General features: G+C 37.0%; 1 protein-coding gene across 3 annotated transcripts in view; it reads left to right on the plus strand.

Annotated features, from left to right (window-relative positions):
• Nucleotides 1-1,043: 1,043 nt before the first annotated feature.
• The window catches only part of RAB28 (RAB28, member RAS oncogene family), a 63,171-nt gene continuing 44,743 nt past the window's right edge, over nt 1,044-19,471 (plus strand). Inside the window, exons 1-3 of one of the 3 annotated variants that reach the window (XM_058839036.1) lie at nt 1,044-1,504; nt 8,499-8,595; nt 13,759-13,847. In XM_058839036.1, the coding sequence (XP_058695019.1) occupies nt 1,427-1,504; nt 8,499-8,595; nt 13,759-13,847 (264 nt within the window). In that variant the 5' untranslated portion in view covers nt 1,044-1,426. The remainder of the gene's footprint in view (nt 1,505-8,498; nt 8,596-13,758; nt 13,848-19,471) is intronic. The other 2 variants (XR_009277669.1, XM_058839035.1) reach the window with 2 other exon arrangements.

Raw genomic sequence — 19,471 nt, forward strand, 5'->3', positions numbered from 1 at the left:
AGAGGCTTTTTTAGTAAATGAGGATTGGTATGAGTCAGCAGTGTCATACTGTCAAGAAAACAAACATCATACTGGGATATATAAACAGAAGTCTTGTACACAAGACACATGAAGTAATACTTCCACTCTGCTCAGTATTCCCAGGGCCTCAACAGAAGTACTGTATCCAGTTTTTGGCACAGTACTGCAAGAAAGTGGAGAGGGGCCAAAGGAAAGCAACAAGAATAATCAGAACTCTAGAAAAGACAACCAAGGGAAAGACTGACTGAAGAGGAGTTGTTTAGTCTGTGGGAAAGATGACAGGCTGAAGGGACACTCGCAGTTTTCAGACTCAGAGGAGGCTGATGCAAAAAAGGAGGTTATAGCCTGCTCTCCCTGGTCACGGTATGTGATAAAGTAATGGTCTAAAATTCAGCTAGGGCTACCTTGACAAGTTTTCTTGGTGACTGCCTATATGGATAGAAAAGTTCTGAGACTGTGTAAGAAAGTGGTGGAGTCCATAGACTTGGGATTGTTCAGGCTGCAGAAAAGAAGGCTCCAGAGTGACGTTACTGTACAGGCCTTTAAGCACCCTCTTAAAGAGGGTAGGAGAGCCAGGAAGAGACTTCATAGAAGTGCATGTAGGGACAGAACAAGGCGGGATGGCTTTAAACTGAAAGAATGCAGGGTTAGATCAGACATCAAGAAGAAACTCTTCACTGTGAGGGTGGTGAGGCATTGGCACAGGTTACCCAGAGAAGCTGTGGCTGCCCCAATCCCTGGCAGTATTCAAGGCCAGACTGGACTGGGCTTTGAGCAACCTGGTATAGAAGGTGGCCCTTCCCATAGCAGGGGTGTTGGAACGAGATGTTTAAAGTTTTTTCCGACCCAAACCATTCAGTGACTCTATGATTTGGTTGCCGTAACTATTTATTTAGTTGCCATATGTAGCTGCCACAGCGAACCTCCGCCACCTCCCCGGTCAGCCCCACACGGGGGGCGGCCTCGTCCCTCAGTGGGGACGGCCGGGCCGTAGCCCCGCCCCCGCCCCGCCCCCGCCCCGCCCCCCGTTGCTCGGTTACCGCGCGGGGCGTCACTGCGGGGCCCGAGCCACGGCGGCGCGCGGCCGACAGCCGGGCTGAACCATCTCCCCACCCCGTGGGGGCAGAGGTGGGTATATCCTGAAGCAGCAGCTGGACTTGTTGCTGTAGCTCCCGCCCACAATTTAACGCTTCCACCCCCTTCCCTCAGCGCTGTCGTTGGTTTCGCCCCGCGCGGACCCTAGCGACGGAGGGCGCGCCGAAGGAAGATGGCGGTGCTGGCTCTCCTGTTGCTGCAGGTTTCGTGAGCGCGGCGATCGCTCTTCCTCCTGCCCCGTCCTTGCTCCTGCACCCGGCTCCTCCCGGCTGCTCTCAGCCTCTTCTTTGTCGCCGGGGCCGTAGAGATCATGTCGGACTCAGAGGAGGAGGAGAGTCGGGACCGCCAGCTCAAGCTGGTGGTGCTGGGGGACGGCACCACTGGCAAGGTCAGTGCCGGCCCCGCCGGCAGCTCCTCTTCCTCGCCGCGGTGCCCCAAGCCCCTTCCCGGTCTTCCCCCCCAGCTGTCCCTGGCCCTGCTGCTGAGGAGGGAGCAGTCTGTCTCCGCTGTCGCGGTACCTGGCTGGCTGCTCCCCCTCGGCTCCAGGCCCTGCACGGGAGACTCTTCCCTCCGGTATCCGCGCCGTGCCCGGCAGCCAACCTCTCTGATGGGGCTTCCGCGCCCGTGGAGGTCCCGTCAACAAACAGACGTACACGACTGTAATCCAATTTTCTTGAGCCGTAAGTAAAGGAGCGGCGAATAACGCAATTCCTGTGGCGCTGACGGAGTTTCCCAGTCCTGCTGATCGCGCGCTGGAGGCAGGATTTGCTCGGCTGGAGTCGCTGGAAAAGCCCAAAGTCGTTCTCAGTGGCTGCAGTGCCCCGGCCCTGGAGGGCTCGGGTTGGGACCGAGCACTTGGGTTCGCGGTTCCCCTCGAAAGGGACGAGCAGGGACGGTCGCTTAGCTGGGTCTAAGCCTTAGCAGGAACCCTATGTTTCGGATACAGAGCTAGCAGCCTCCTGAGCTGGATAGAACAGTTTGCATCTAGTGGTGTTAATGTTCCAGAGTTTGGAAAGGCACTGCTGGGTCTATTTAGTTTTCGTTTGTAACTTATATATCTTTAGGGTTTTTTTCCCCCCCTATCTGGAATCACCATAATGGAAATCCTGTTTATAAAAGTTTATTTATCAACAATAATCAAAAAATCAAACAATAATCCAACAAGTTTTTCTTTGTAAAAGAGAGACAAGGAGAAACCAAAGAAGGCAAAAGAGAGGCTGCTTTCTTAACAGTTAAAAATAATCACTGATCTTACCTATATACTTGAACATATCTATTGTCATATGTAGCCTGAATAATTTTGTGAGATACACCTGAAAATGGTAACTTTATTGTATGCTTGAAGTATCAAGTTTTTTCCTCTGTTGTTAACTTTTGAAACTATGGGGAAAAGAAATTCTGCTTGCTTCACAGTTCATATAAAAAGTGGAAATGTTCTTAAAGCTGGTTTAAATGAACTGCCTTACATTAATAGGAATATGCTCTTAGTGAAAGTACATGTGGTTTTGCTCACTTACTTATTCAGAGCTCTATAAAGAAACAAAACATTTTTTTTTTGTCTCCAGTGATTCTAGACCTAGTCTGAAGTGGTATTGTGTTCATCTGAGTCAGTAGATGGGCAATTCCAACCAGCTGTGTGATGAGAGCATAATTAAAGCACAGCATTGACAGCTGAAGTGCTGCTTCATGGGTAGCATTTCCCAGGAGTTTTCCATTCTAACTGAAGAATCCTTTTTCTACTGCTGTTGAGCAGCTTGTGGCAAGACCTCTCACCAAACATGGATTTTCGAGCATTCTTGAGTTTTGATGTGTGTTCCTGTTGGTTCCTACCTCTCTCATAGGAGCTGCCACTCACTGCATCTCCTGCTGACTCTAGGAATCTCACTCTTCAGGTTATTGGCAGGTTATTGGGCAACAGCAGTGCTCTGGTGGGTTGCTTTTCCTCCTGTCCCCCCTAGATGATGCTGTAATAGAGGCTCCTTCCTGCCATCCCAATGGCCTGCCAGCACACACGTGACATAACAGATTTATTGTAAGGTCTTGTAAAAATAAAGAAGCAATTGGGTCATGGAATGGAAGGATAAAATGTACGTAGTGCTATTTCAAACACCTCAGAAGACTAAATTGTTGATGTTCCTCTCTTTTGTTGACTACTCGTTACGCTTACATGTTGAAACCTGTGTATGTCTATGTTTTCAACTCTGAATTGCCTGGCTTTCACATCTGGTTCACAGCTGGTCTTTACACACATGCACACTTAACTCTCTTTTACTGTGACAGGTGTTGGTTTTTCTCTTCCTCTGTCACTCCGGGATCATGAGACAGGAGGCATGTAGAAAATGATGGGATGTATCTGAAATGCTCTGTCTTGTGTTTAGTGTGAGGTGTTCACATTTGTCTTCTTTTGCCCCCTCTTTAAAAAAAAAAAATAATTGTGAGTCGGGTGGAAACTTGCTGTTTTCCTCACCCATTGTTTAGAAGCAATGTAACAGATTCTGTGCAAGGATTGATGGCAGCTTAAAAACAAATCAGTGTTAGTTCAAGCTAAAGGTAATGCTTGTACTTAGACTAGCTAGGAATTGCTCTGTCCATGAGGCAAGGGAGGGATGCTGTTCTTCTGTTAATTTATTTTGAGGTGGTTGGATGGATAATTGGATACTTAGAATTTTAAGGGTAGCAATAAGCACTGCTGGAGCAAACTTGAGAAGAGTAAAAGTGGAAGAAGGCATAAGAGAGGTGAGAAAGAGTAGAATCTGAAAAACTCTTAGGATAAAATAGAGATGGTAAGGTAATGATAAACTGAAAAGCAAAACTGAGGGAAGCGAGACTGATTAGTCAGAAGATAAGAGAATGATTTTAATGAACTAGACAAACTAGGAAAACAATCTAAAAAGCAATCAGAAGTGGGGACAATGTGAGATGGAAAAAACACAGCAAGTATTAATAGCAGTTGGCTCATTGATTTTGAGTATAGGAAGAAGATAAATATGCACACTAGCCTTATGTGTCTAGATTTTCAATCAACCCACTCTTCCTGAGCCAAAATGACTTTCCATTAAAACTTTCCATTAAAATAAACCAGTAGTACTAGTATGGATTGAAAAAAATGATGCTGTGATCCAGATATTTCTACTCCTTTTGTGCATAGATTGGCTTAATACTGAAATACAGAAGGATGCTGACTTGTGATAGAATGTTGATTTGTTACAGTTGAATAAGGGTTTAGGCCTCTGGAAGCAAATCTCAGAACTGTTATTGGGAAGGGAGGTCCTGAAAAATAGATGTGCCAAGGTTCTGTTTATTTGCTCTGTTGTAGCTGGGACTAAAGTACTGTAGCAGAAACATTCTACATTTTCCTTTTGTAACAATGGATGATGAAAAGGAGACAATGAATGCTCAAGCCGGTATGTAAGTTTGCAGGAGCTAAAACATAGGTTGGCATAAAGAACAGTCTCCTACTTTAGGATTTTTTTAGGATACCAGACTTTTAAGCATTGTTCCAATTCTGAATTGTCTTGTTATGCTTGGGCTCAAAAAATTCATTGATGGTGACAAAAAATATTGTTGTCACTGTTGAGTCTTGCAAGTGGAAAATGGAATGAAGTGTGCGGTGCAGATTGTCCCAGCTGCATCAAATAGATCTATGTCAGATGTCAAGAAGTTATGATAAATTTTTCTTTTTCAGTGAGCAGAGTTGTAGTGTGGACAGTTGCATGTTTTTATGGTATAGAATTTCATTATTTAGCCTAGTGTTTGCTTTAATTTTGTTTCTCCTAAAATTCTTGCCAATCGGATAGGATATGACTTAGGGATGAGTCTAGCTGTGCTTGGATAATGGCATTGATATTCTAGTAGGGAGTGAGGGATGCAATATATACATGTGGTTTTTGTAGTGGCTGAAGTTTGTGTATGAATGGAAATTCATGGCTTCAGAACTGTGTGCTTGCATCTAATTGAATTTTGGGATTAGTTTTCTTTTTTACAACTACAATAATACACTTTGGCACTGCTTTCTCAAAGCTTAATTCTGTGGGATTTCACTCAAAGATTTGTCAGTGGTAGGGTTTCCCTGATAAGTTTCTGGTTGCCCTGGTAATTAGTTGCTGTCAGAGCTAGCTATCATTGCTTGTTCCATTTGACTTTCAATTTATTGACCTTTTAGTTTATTTCATAGATATTGTTTGCTTTTTTTCCTCTTTACTCATTATATAGATCTTTAGGAACAGCATGTCAGCAGTTTATACTGAATTGTTGACATTGAAAAATAGAAGCAAGAAACTGTCATGCCTTTCATGAAAGGTTAAATTCCATCTTTGCTTCTTTCAAAAAAAAAAAAAAATCCCAAATATCCTATTGTATTTTGAACTTACAATACTGTACCTTTTTTTTTTTTACTACTATCTTGGTTGCTGTACATTAGGGCCCAGAGACATTTTTGTGCTTTTAACAGTGGGTTTTTAACATCAATCTTCAATAGAGTATTGATATTTAGAATAGGATGTCAACATTCACTTTGAAGTATTTAAGACAAGTGTGTGAACCTTCCAAACGGATGGATTTTTTGCTGGAAATTCTGCCCTGCAAGCTGGTGGCCTGGTTGTCTTAGTAGAGGGGTGAAGACACAAGGCCTTTGTGCTACTGTACTGTTCCCTGACCCCAACATTAAGGGATTGAATTGTATGGAATGCAACCTTTCTAAAAAGTGGTCACTGATTACTTACTTATTTTTACAAGTACAATTCTACTGAACCATTATTTAACTTTCATTAATTCTTATATAGATTGTATTCAGCATATCCTCAGGTAGGACTCTTGAGCAAAATTTTTTCTGCAGACCACAGCAGTGAACACTTCTGGCATTTGAAGGGAGTATTCCCATTGTAGAGGTACTTGAATATGCATTGACATAACTTCTTTGTTTATTGTTGTAAAGGAGTTTGAACTGTTGCTCTTAGCATTTTGTAGATAAATGCTTGTTTTGTGAATAAGTAGAGGATCCTAGACTGGTAATCCAACACCTTCCTTGAGCTCTAATGTTTATTTGGAAAAAATTTAAGAAGGAGTCAGTCAATGATTTTGTGCTGTAAATTCCTTTGCATTCACGAGCACAGTGGAGAAAAACTGTTTAAGAGGACTTTGCCATGCTGTTGGTTACTTGCTGCTCTTATAGGTTGGCTGTTAATTGAATGTGTGTTGTTTATTTTTGCTAACACCTCTAGGAGTCCTCAGGGAATACTGAGTGTCACAGAATGGTAAACTAATATTTACTGAGCATTTAAAACAAGAAGGGAGTGATTACTTATTTAATGAGGATCTAAATTAGTGTGTTGGAGAATATAGAATACTGTGATATGGTCAGATGATACTTGGATTTGTACTCTAGGCACAATTACTCTCCCAGAAATTTCATGAAGACTGAATCGCATATTCCTGCAGTCGTCTTATTGTCGTCTGCATCTTTAAGGTCATGACAGATTAAAGATAATGTCATTGTAATCCTGACATGCTAACTATTGGGATTAAATGAATCAGTTCTACTGACTCTTTCAGTACTGTAGTCTTAATCTGTATTGAATTTTATTTTGTGTGTGTTGTTAGTATTATTGTCATATAGCTGTAGGCAGAAGAAACTTCTCATGATTCATCCTCTGTGGTCTTCCCCCTTTCTACAGGGATATAAATATATAAGCATACTCATGCTCTTTCTAGGTTACTTGCTTTTTTCCCCATTTGTTTCGTATTTTTAATCCTCTTGGGTCTTGAGTTCAGTGAAGTAAATGAAAATGTTGCCGTAGGTTAACACTGACTTATTGGATTGTTTCCTAAACATGTCTTCTGATACCAAATATCATTCCTTATATGTATGGCAGTGATAGGAATATAAATATGATAAAGAAACACAAAAACAGTAAAAACAGTAAATCTTGTTTTATTTACTTAATAGGAATCTAATAGTTGAATAAATGTTTGCCTATTCATACTAGAGCATTAATGCTAGAGCTCTGGTAATTGTGTTTTAATGCAAAAAAAAAAAAAAAAATCTAGGTACATATGACATTAGCCTAATTTAGATCTCTGTTATAACCTTCTATTCATGGACCTTGCTTATTCTCATATTTCAGAAATATTGGCATTATTTTGCAACTGCATTTTTGACTAAGTGTGCTCTTAACAGCAATTTCTGATAACAGTTGGTGTGACTTATCTTCAGGTCTTGATGAACAGAAAACTGGCAAGACCCTTCTGGCCTGTTTTGAGTTTTCTCAGACATTGTAAGGGTTTTGTGAGCCTCTTAGTTTTTTCCTTCTCCATATAGGTAAATAAATATTTAAATTATTTTTTTCTGTAGTTAATTTGTATTTTTTTTACAAATATCATGTCAACAAGAGATTTTTAAGTGTATTCTAATTTGATGTTGATTGTATTTTATAGTTTTGAATATATAAGTATTATTTTTTTCACAATACTAACTTTTGTATTATTTATGATTGTACCACTATTTTCTCCTTTACTTTTTTTGTGGGCCTTCTTTCTTTATTTCTTTCCCTTTCTACCCTCACCTTTTTTTTTTTCCTCTTGAAAGTAGACCTTAAATTGCTGCTAAATTGCTACTGACAGAATGTAAATGCCTTGCTTCAGTAGTTTGCCTAGGTTAGTTGTGTATTCTTTCAGCCATATATAGTAAAAGCTTATTATTAGGTCAACAGTGTATTGGTTTGCTTTCATAAATCCACAGAATACCAATTGAAGAAATAAATTTTCAAAGTTCTGTTGAAAGGAATGATTCTATAAATGTGCATTCTTAGTATGAGTTTAACTTTTTTTTCTGTATGCAAGAAAGTATTCTTCCCATATTAGAGTTGCTGTAATCCCTTATCCTGAAACTGATGTACAGTGGCAGAAATGTTGCCACACATGGGAGCCCCCTGTGGGATTCTGCATGGTGCAGATCTCTATTCCCTCCCAGAAAGTTGGTCTGGGATCATGGTGTTCTTTACCTGGGGAGGACCCTTGTTTTGGAAATTAATGTTTTTTAAAAACACTAAGATCTTCAGGTACAGATAGTGTCACCTAGGTTTGTGTCAGTTTGAGCATGCTAATGTTACCTCTTTCAAATCTATGTAATATTTTGTAACGGAACTGTTAGAGTATTTTTGAAATCAAAGCAAATATACACCTTGCTTCTTTTTGCATAAATTAGTAGCTTTTGCCACCTCCTGTCATTATGTTGAAACTGACTGGAGTGCTTGTCAATCCAAATCCATGAACACTGTTAGCATTCATTGATTTAAAAAGTGCTGAACTGTATTTCATACTTCTGGGTTAACATAAAGTTTGTTGCTGTTAAAAATGACAACTTATTTGATACTGTTCTGTTTTAGACATCCTTAGCTACACGTTTTGCTCAAGAAACATTTGGAAAACAGTACAAACAAACCATAGGATTGGACTTCTTCTTGAAAAGGATATTATTGCCAGGTAAGAGAATAAAAGCTAACACTGGAAGGCAGGGTGGCAGCAAGACTTGCAGGAACAGATTCTTCAGAGTAATGTGTACTAAATAAGCTTAGTACAGTGATTTTTATGGCAAAGTAAATTAGGTTGTTTGGAGAATATTTTGTTTATATGTTCTTGCCAGGTGTCAATGAGTTATGCATTTGCAACTTATATCTCTAAGTAAAACACTGAATTCAAATAAAAGGAATTCTATCTATATTGATGAATTTTATTATCCCTGCTGGAGTGCAGTCACTTTCTATGTGGATAGTATAACACACAACAATGAAATGGAACTTTGAACATATTAATTGAAAAAGTATATGTGTTTTGAAAGAAATATATTTTTTAATGAAATGCGCAACTCATATTTGAGTTGTGTGAGAGAAGCATAATGCGGCTATGGACTCACAGTGCTCTAATATGTGAATGCTGTTTTATGCAAGGCAGCATGAAATTGCTGGCATTTAATAGACCACTAAAATTTAGGGTCCCTTGGCAGTCATAAAAATACAGTTTGAGCATTCAAGATGTTTCACTTCATGATGGCAAAGAAACTATTTAGATGCTAGTTGGAGCACACTGCATGGAAAATGCAAAGAAATAATTAAAAATAAATAATTGCTGGTTAAGTTTCTCTGAACAATTGTGATTTACAATACATCTTTTTTCTGATTTGTGTGTGTTCATATTCTAAGTATGCAAGTATTTAATTAAAAACATTTACTTCTGGATTCAGAAATCAGAAGTCAAAAAAAGTTTGTGTAATTATTAAAAGGTGTAGTGAGATCTACGAAAGTTGATGCAAGTTCTGTAGTTCTGTCTTCTTTTGAAGGGTGGGGAGGAAAGCAAACTCAGAAATGAAGCATTTTTTCTGTAACCTGAAGGTAAAGAAAATATATGCAGTTATTGAACTCTTTAAAAAAATTATATTAAAAATAATTTCTTGATTAGGTTTATATATTTTCTTAAGTGAAACAGAATAATCTTTTCAGACTATTCCTGTGTTCACTATTTTGGTTTGGCCATTTTGCTGTATTTTTTTAGTATTTAGTATGTACTTTTTTTAGTAGAGTGATAAAGTACCAAATTCCAGTTCTCCAGTATTCCAGTATTTCTCCATAAAATCAACAGAATAATTTTTTTATTGTCCTGCTCCTGGCTCTAAAAATACCAGTGTGTTACTTAACAGCAGTACTTTCAAGTGGAATGTATACACAAATCATGCAGTGTGCATGCTGAGAACTTGTATTTTGCAAGTTTTTTTTCCAGCTGTTAAGCATACAGATGCTATTAGTACATTAGTGGGATTATAAATATTCTTGTTGAGTAGAAAATTTGGAAAATTATCAAGGATTGCTTCATTCATTTTTGTTCATAGTTTATTTTGTGTGTGAATTTCATTCATTCATAGTTTATTTTGTAATAAAATCAGAATGCAGGTAAAAGTAGCACCAAAAAGTCTGTACATCTGTTTTCCTCAAAACAGTAGCATTTATATTCATATTCAGGAAGAAACATTTTTGTGTAGGTTGTCATTCTGGTTTTGCCTATGCCTATATGTGTATTTAGGTATACATGGCTCTCTATTTTATAGGTAAACTGGGCTAGTTGTGGGGAGTGAGAGGGAGGGAGGTAAAATTTCTAAATACTGGAATGGGAAGCATTATTTTAATAAGTGGATTTTTCTAATTTCTTGATTAGTTCTGGGTTTGCAGAGCTGCTATGTTTACTTGAAAATTTAATTCATACCACTGCACAGAAATTATGTGTGTATCAGTAGGAAAAAAGACTTGGTTTCTCTTATTCACTGTGAGAATCGCTAAACAAATATGGTTCAGTAGCTGATTTTTTTCTTCAGTATTAGTTGTCAATCAATAAAGATTCCAGGAGTTAAAATGATGGATTTCTAGAATTACACTGAAGTTTACATTTCAATTTACAATTGAAATACATTACAACTTATAAAATAAAGTGCTGTTTTTCTGTTTTTTTATTTATTTTTTTATTTTTTAGGATAAAAGTGGCATTTATCTCCAGTTGTTTTAGTAACTAATGCAGTTTTACAGCAAAAATAGTAAATGTTTTGCATGGGAAAACAACACAATTTCATACAAATAAGAAATTCTTTGATAAATTTTGAACAATGTGTTCAACATGGTTCAACGTGTCTAGTGTTCAACATGACAAATTCACTTCATGCAGTTTGATCAAAATATTTTTTTTAAAGTACAAATCAGTTTCATTATATTTATTGATGCAGAATCTTGTATAGTCTGGATGCAACTGTGATATAGATTTTAGTGCTTAAATAGTCTGTCTGCTAGTCAGAGGGTCTGCTGATAGAGACTCTTAAGAGCCATTAGTTGGATACTTTTTGGGAGGTTGTGGGTGCACTTCAGTAAACAGGATTCTTCTGTTAAAAGGAATTTTTTTAAGTTGTTGGTGTAAAAGGTGGTCAGACTTGTGTTCCATCTTGAGTGTGCAGCACTTTAAGTAAGGTTAACCAGTACACCAAGTGTCCTCCTGCAGGGTCACTGCTGCTGCAGCCCCGTGGCTTCAGTTCATACCAGAAGTGATCTACACACCTGCACTGTGCTGCCTCATGTATTTCAGCTTTGCACTTGTGTGCATTTACTACACAGTAAGGTTCTGGGATTTTTATCCTTATTAGTGTATTACATGTTATTTTGATGGGATTCTTCAGTTATTTTTATTGGTGCGTTAAGACTGTTTCTAAGAACTGTCTTTTTTATATGTATGGTTTCTTTTTGTTATGTTGTAAGACTCTAGTTTTTATGTTCCTGTTAAATTGAAAAAATAGAAGATTTCAAACTTTTTGCAGAAACTTCGTGTGCTACTATCCCAGTTGTTAATGAAATACTTGCCAGGTAAATTGCCTGCAGTTTTTCCTTTTGTCAGAATAATCCTGACATCATTCTTTCTCCTCCAGAATCAATGTGAGCACAAAGAAAATATTACAGAAATTAATTGAGAAAAAGGGAAAATGAAGCATTTTGCACAGGATGTGATGAGCATGAATTTCATAGTTAGTGATGTCCTAATTATGGAGGAGTTCACCTTAAATGAACTTACCAATCTTTTTTTTCTCCCTGTTTCTTTTTTCTGTTGTTCATGAAAGAGAGTAAATAATTTGAAATAGGAGATTTGTTAGTTGGGCAGTCATAGTTAGACCATTTAATGTAACTTACTCCACTAAAATTTCTCAGGTTGTTCCATGCAGTTGTCCAGATACTAAGGCCAATATGCTGTGCATAGTTATTTGCTTAGGAGGTAAAATCAAGTTGAAACTTTTCAGAGCACTTGAACCTTTAGAATTTTTTTTTTTTTTTTTTTTTTGACTTTCCAGTAGAACACATAGGTATAGAATGTTGCAGCATGGTGAGCCTTTGAGCCTGCATAGTTTGTTTGCCCACTGAGGATGTATAGTCTTTTCAGACTGTGGATGCGCTAGTTTACTCGTGCCAGATGCTTTATGGAAGACGTTCCTGCATTGTTTGCGATCATTTATGGTCTAAGCTTTAAAAAGAATTAATTAATACATAGAATATGAACTACCAAAACAAGTAAGCCTTTTGTTGATTATAAAAGGTTGCCTTTATCAAACTGGGGTGTTTATGATGTGTTTTCTAAGCTCCATGTAGAAATTCTCTTCGTATTACATAAAACTTAGTGTAGCTTAATAGTACTGTTTCATATTCATCTCTGTATTTTGAGACCAAGGTAATAGTTTTGGGAATCTGCTTTTAACCAGATTAAAGCAAGGTGCATTATAAAAATATGATGTATATTTAATACCACATGAATAGCATATATTCAGCTATATAGCTATTAATTTGCTGGTTATTTTCATCTGGTGCTGTGAGACATTTCCATGGAGTACATTTCTTTGTGTAACCAATACGAGCATATCAGTTATAAATTTACAGCTGAATGGATCATGTGCTGTAAAATCAGATTGTCAACTACATAAAATGGTTGAATTAAGAATATGTTTTTCTTAGCAAGCCAAAATAATGTATTAATTTTCACTCAATTTGCAATTGTTGTGATGTGAAATTTGTTGCATTTTTTAGATCCAGGAGTAAAATGAATAGGCAGTTGTGATTATTTCTGAGTATGTAGTATTTGTATTAAGATGTAAGTGTCACGTGAGTTATATGTGGATTAGAAAGAATTTTCAGTACTTTGTTAGAGTTTGGTGCTCCCAGGTAATCAGTACAGTTCTGAAAACAGTTCTTACCATGCAAAATGTGAGAAATTATACTTTAATATGTTTTTATGTATATGGTACCATACCTTTGTGTGTATTTTTGATCTGTGAGTTGCTGTGTCTTGTCTTACAGAATACATATGATTTGTAGGATATTAAATATTCTGTATTTTCACTGATTTTTTGATTAGTTTTGTTTTTAAAAACCTGTTAACAGTTTCAGCATAGTTTAAAAACAGTTTAGAGTAGAAAGGAAGGTCTATTCTTGGTGTAGATTCTTTGAAGATGAAATTATGTAAATTGTGTCCAATTTAGCTTCATGCCTTAAGGTGGTGAGTGGAGGAAGTAGATCATAGTGTGCATCCTCAACTTAGATGTGTGTCAGTATTTCCATTTTTTTACCCTGTCAGCTCAATAATTCTGTAACTGTATACTATTATCGACATCACTACCAAAATGAAGTTATCACAAAGATTTTCCTTGCTTCTTGATCTGTAAAGAAGGTTTGGAGAGGGAGTGAGGAAGGGACACACAGTATGAAATAATGTGGATAAGTTGGCATTAATTGTGTTACCTTTCAGTTCCAAGTACCACGCTGTAAAACATTCTTTGTGAAATTTTACATGTGTTGTCAGTGGAAAATGTTATATAATTTCTAGTGAGGAGTGTTATAATTTATGCTATTTTAATTATTTTCTGTTAATATTAGATATGTTAATAACTAGTTATAATTTTACTGTATCTTAATGACTTAGCTGGACACAAATGACTTTTTTCCCAGATGATAAAATCATTTTTGTTTCAAAATTTAGTTCCTATTTCTTGTATACTTGTTAAAGGCTATAGTTGTTGAATATATTTGTATCTAAATTTTCCAGGTTACACAATATCTGTATAATTTTTTTTTCCAGGAAATTTGAATGTTACTCTTCAAGTGTGGGATGTAGGGGGACAAACGATGGGAGGCAAAATGCTGGATAAATATATTTATGGAGCTCAGGTACAGTATAAATGTTGATAATTGTATCTATAGCAATGATATAAAATTAATTGAAACTTTGTTCTTAAAATTATACATACATACATTTTATATAGCTTTTAGTTGATTGTTTCATAAATCTCAAAAATGTTGAATGTCTGTTCAATCTAAGCTTAATTGATTTTAATAGGCAACTTTAATTTTGGTGTGTAGCTTATTTTTTAGAGCTGACATAACAAGCAAAGCAAGTGTGTGCATTTATAGAACTGAATAACTCCCAAGAACAGATGGTTGTTTCCAGGCTTTGTGTCTTGAGTTAGGAAAGGCAATCACAGTAAATAGTAAAGGCTGTTTGGATTTCCACATGGTAGATAGAGTGGCTGCTTTCAGAACAGCTGCCTCCTGGGGGGAAAAGGTAGAAGGAGGAAATTAAGAGCAATCCTACACTATTAAAGTCATACATGCAACTGGGGTTATAAGAGGGCAAACAAAAGGAGACAAACAGGTAGCTAAATATTTTTGCAGAACTCCTGTCCAGTGAAAATTAAAATTAATCTTCAGGTTAACTAAGCAACTTAAAGTGGATGGTAGGATTAAGATCTAAGTATTATAACTGTACCTTAAGTCATGAGATGATTTAGGAGTATATATTATAAATGCCAAACTTCATTGCATGAGTGATCCTAAAATGTACTCCGTTTCTTAATTGGGAGTTTGTAATGAGAACAATAGGCATAAAATGTGCTATTAGATAATGTTATACAACACAGGAATGGCTAATGAAAGAGATTGGGGTTTATTAGTTAATTAAAGAGAAACTTGTCAATGTAACATTTTCACTTTCAACAAATCAATGGCTGTTGCATCTGTTTAATAGCATTTTTTTAAAAAATAAGAACAGATTTGTTGACCTGTTACAGATCTACCAAGCAATAGGAGAAAGTGGCTTCCATGACAGAGGGAATTTGATGAATCACAAATTGTTGCCATATGTCCAAAGTAGATTTAATGAAGGAAATAAAAGGCTATTAGTTTTGTCTGCATTGAAGAATAATAAATTGAAAATTTGGTGAAAAACCTTAGGAGTTTCATACCAAAAATAACAGGTCAAAAAGTTAATACCAGTGCCCAAAAGTGCATAAACAGTTGATATCAATAAGACTAAAGTTTTGATTTATTTTTTAGTCATCCAGAACATACTCCCTATGTCCAATCTCTTTGTCTTTAGTTCCCTCAGTCCTCATTTTAACCCTATTTTTTTTTGATGGACTAGTGATTTTTCTCTCCCAGTGTTGGCACGTATTCTCAGAGTCTCTAAGAGGCTTCATCAAAGTTGAGTTCTAACACACTTTTATATTGGCTTTGTAATAGTGCCTATTAAAGATGCATAAAACTGCCTCTATTTTCGTCTATTCATGAAATGCCAGGAGTAGTTTGGAAAGGCACTGCTTTCGGTTTATTTCTAAGCATAGCAGAAATAAAGGCAGCTTATTTCACGTTGAATATCTGTAGCTTTTCATAAGAGAAAAGGCAAAGTAGAACAAGTAGGAGTATTTATAAAGGAAGATTCTTATAAATATAGATAAAAATTCCTCTGAATAGACAACAAAACAGCAAGAAATTAATTAGGAAGAGGTAGGATGGAGTTGGTGAGGGTAAAATGTGCACAGCCAGCTTGATTGCTGTCTGTGGTTAGATGGTTAGCTCTGTGGAGAGGGGAGCAATGGATCTAATTTATCTTCACTTCAATGGGGCCTTTGACATAATGTCCCACAATATTATTACATGTAGAGATACATGTGGAATGACTAGACCATAAATTTACTGAAAATCTGAATGGACAGCTGGATTTAAAGGTGTATAGATCAATGTCTTACTGATGCCTGATTATAAGTTTTATTTCTTAAGCGTTGGTATTGAGGTTGTGTCTTTTGCTAATTCTTTTAACAATGGAACAAAATATTGTTTGTAAGTTAATGAATAGCACCAAAGTGGGGAGGAATGGTCATTGTGCTGAAGGGTAGGGCTGCTGCTGAGAGACTGTGACCAACTGAAGGAGTGGACCAACAGAAACCTTGCGAAGTTTGGCTGATTACAGATGCCAAGTCCTGTGCCTGCTATAGAATAATCCTATGCAGCTGCAAACCAACTGGAGAATGTGCAGTGAAGGGCTGCAAAGGTGATTAATGGTCTGGAGCATCTCTCCTATGAGGAAAGGCTGAGAGCTGTGACTGTTCAGCCTGGAGAATAGAAGGCTAATCAATATGTATGCATCCATGCAGGAAGGATGCAAGGAAGAGAGAACCAGGTTTTTTTCTGTGGTGTCTATTGAAAGGACCAGAGCAATGGGCACAAACTGAAATACAGGATTCCTTCTGAACACCAGGAAATATGTTTTCTACTGTGAGGGTGACTGAGAACTGACAAAAGTTGACCAGAAAGGCTGTGGAATTTCCATCCTCAGAGACACTCAAAAGCCATCTGGACATGGTCCTGGGCAGTTGGCTTTGGGTGACAAGTGCTTTGAACAGGAGCATTGAACCAAATGACTTCTAGAGGTCCCTTCCAACCTCAGTCATTCTGTGAAATGGCTTTGGAGGAAAAAGCTCTTGGATGGTTGTCTTACTGAGGTAAAAAGCAGTTGAATAAAAGTTTGCAATGCACCCTTGCAACAGTAAAAGCAAATTGAGTACTGAGCTGTGTTAGTAAGAATGGAGTAGTCAAATCAAGGAAAGTGAATTATCATGCTGTCTGACATTTTTGAGGTGACATTTGGAGTACTGTGTTCAGTTTGAGGTTCCCCAGTGCAAGTAAGCCTTTAAAAAACTGAAGTAAGTTCAGTGAAGGTTGCTACAAAAAAAACGTATGTGCCAATGATTTGTTGCACTTGGTCAGCATGTGTGCTGCAGCTGGGATTTTAAATATCTTGTTTATAAAGTACACAAGCTGTATAGATAAAGCAGATGATTTTGATCTGTTTCAGAAATTGTGTTCATCTCTGTATTCTTTGAATCTAAATAATTCAGATCTAAGGTATATGTGTGGAATTGTTTGTAGCATACCTACAGTAGGGATTATGCATTTATCCAGTATTTGCAGATGCCCACAGCCTGATTTCCATCTATTTGATCATTGTGAGATTCAGAAATCAAAAGTGGCAGAATTCTTATTTTTGTGCTCAGAAATCTATGTGTATGGTAGGCCTACTTCTAAAATCCTATGGCCAGCTGGAGATAGAAGTTTAGAGAATCTAAAGCAACTGAAAAGATTATGGTTTACAGTTCACCTGATCTTGGTCGAAATTTGATCAGGATATCAAGAAGACTAAGTGGAGCATCCATCTATACTTTGTGTCAAAAACTTGCCACTGGAGGTTTCCTTCTCTCTAATGAGAGCTGAAACAATTCTCTAGGATAGATCTTCTGGTTAGGTTACGGTTAAGGTGCCATATTTTGATTTAGATCCCCTATTTCTTGTGCCATGTTTTAGAATAAGAGTGGCAGATTTGAGCGTAAGAGTTTGCATAATTTGCTTGCATGGTTGCAGTTGGAGAAGTTGCATTTCACTTGCTGTCTTGTCATAGTTGCTTTCCTCCTGCCCATTTTTTCTCTGATTGCTCATTTAGAACAATGTAGTTGCTGCATCCCATCTTGGTAGCTGAATTTCACTGGTGTGGCAGAACTCTGCAAGCTGTGGAGAAAAAAGTTTTGATCTTTATAATTAAAGGTACTAATAATTGACACTGACTGAAAGGTGTTTAAAACTACCACATTTATCTCAGAATTGAGGGATGCTGAGAGTAATTGTGTTGTCAGTTGCCACAGCTGTACTGATAGAAAGTAATCATTCAGTTATGGCTACTCAGTCACATGTATCTGAGTGACCACATCCTCAGTATCAGCAAAGACATCAGTGGTTAAGTATATGTGGACTGTAAACTGCTTTAGTTTACAAAAACCTGTGTTTTCATCTGCACGTTTCTGCAACAATTAAGTATCTCTTTAATAAATTAATATTCTGTGACTAAAAGAAGTACTCTAGAATTTTGGCCTGACTTATTTAATAATAATAATGATGAAAATTTGAAAGTCAATTTAGTTCCTTGATGTAAAAGTCAGTCATAGGATGAGGGTAGCTGTGGATAAATGAAGATGGAAACATAAGTTTTTAATTACTGTTTTCTCTAGCTTCCTTTTATTGTGACAAATCTCGACATAAATTTGACACCTCTTAAATTTTAATTATCGGTATGAATATATTGCCTGGTTAAAACATTTTTATACTAGCAGTTCAATTTTGAAATAACATTGGTGCTGTTTGCATGGTAAATCTTTCAGAACCACTCCCATGTCTTACCTGTAATTGCTGCCTCTACACACATATCTAGTTTAAATTATCTTTAAGATCTGGCATATGCTACATCATAAATTGGCTTGTTAATAAGAGTACTGCAGACTCTACCTTCTCCAGGGAGCAGCAAATAATTTCTGCAATATTCTTAGTTTCCAGTGACCTATTTTTGAAAATGCTCTATAATTTCAAAACAAAAAGCGCTCACATATGCACTAATGTAGGCAAAATGTCTCTCTTACTGGAGTGCAATTATGCAACCAGGGACTATTTGCCACGTTGCTGAAGACTAGAGAATCAATGTGCTGTTCTTGGCATGTTGTCTACCATGTGTTTCAAACTTTTTTCATGGCAGGGAAATATTTGTGTAAAGACGCCAATGTTAATTTTCCTCCTTAATTCCTCACACATAATAGAGAAACAACAGTGTTTATTCTGTCTTCTTGGTCTGAGCTCCATATACTGTAAATTTATATAAAATATGGTGTATTTTTCTTGAAAGTAATTATTTGATTTCTCTGTTAAATAAAAAAAAGGTGAAATAAATTTTAGCCATGGAGTTATGAATAATTCTTCATTAATTATCTATATCACACTAAATTGTTTGCAGAGTGCTGTTGTGGTGAAAATCTAAGCAGAAAGTATTCTTTATGACCTGGATGACATGCTGCATTTTTTTTTGCATCTCTGTGATGTTACACCTGCCATCTTTGTTTCTTAAGTGTGGCAAATATTGACATGACTGAAAAAATGGTTAAGAAAAGAATGTTTTTAAAAAGCAGTGTTTCAAATTGTGCAGAAAAGGACCAAAAAGATATTAGGTCAGCTCTAGTTGCAAACTTTGTTAAATGATTTCTTTCATGGTAAATCCACTTTCATCCAAAGGGGTAGGTAGGCTACAATTGTCTAGAGGACGTGAAGCAGAGTAGAATTTTGAAGAATTGGTTAGAAAGAGTTGGCTAACCTTAAATGCTCACACTTAAATATTTTTTCTCCATCTAACTCTGATTAGTGCTGAAGATGGTTTAGATAATCTGCTCCTCTGCAAGCTGGTGAGAGAACTTGACAGCTGGTGAAAGAAGCATTGCTGTGTGCTCTTTCCCATTTATAACTTTCAGCTTTATGGCTGGCATTTTTTTTTTTTTTAATCTTTTCCATACCTATCCTTTAGATTTTTAGATTGAGTTTCTTTTCCACTGAGCATTTAATAACACAGGTATGTCTTTCCTAGAGCAAAACCTAGATTGTGAGACAGTTACATACATACCCAGGCATTTGGGTAGCTATAAGAATAG

Source organism: Poecile atricapillus, chromosome 4 (assembly GCF_030490865.1).
Source record: "Poecile atricapillus isolate bPoeAtr1 chromosome 4, bPoeAtr1.hap1, whole genome shotgun sequence".
NCBI lineage: Eukaryota > Metazoa > Chordata > Aves > Passeriformes > Paridae > Poecile > Poecile atricapillus.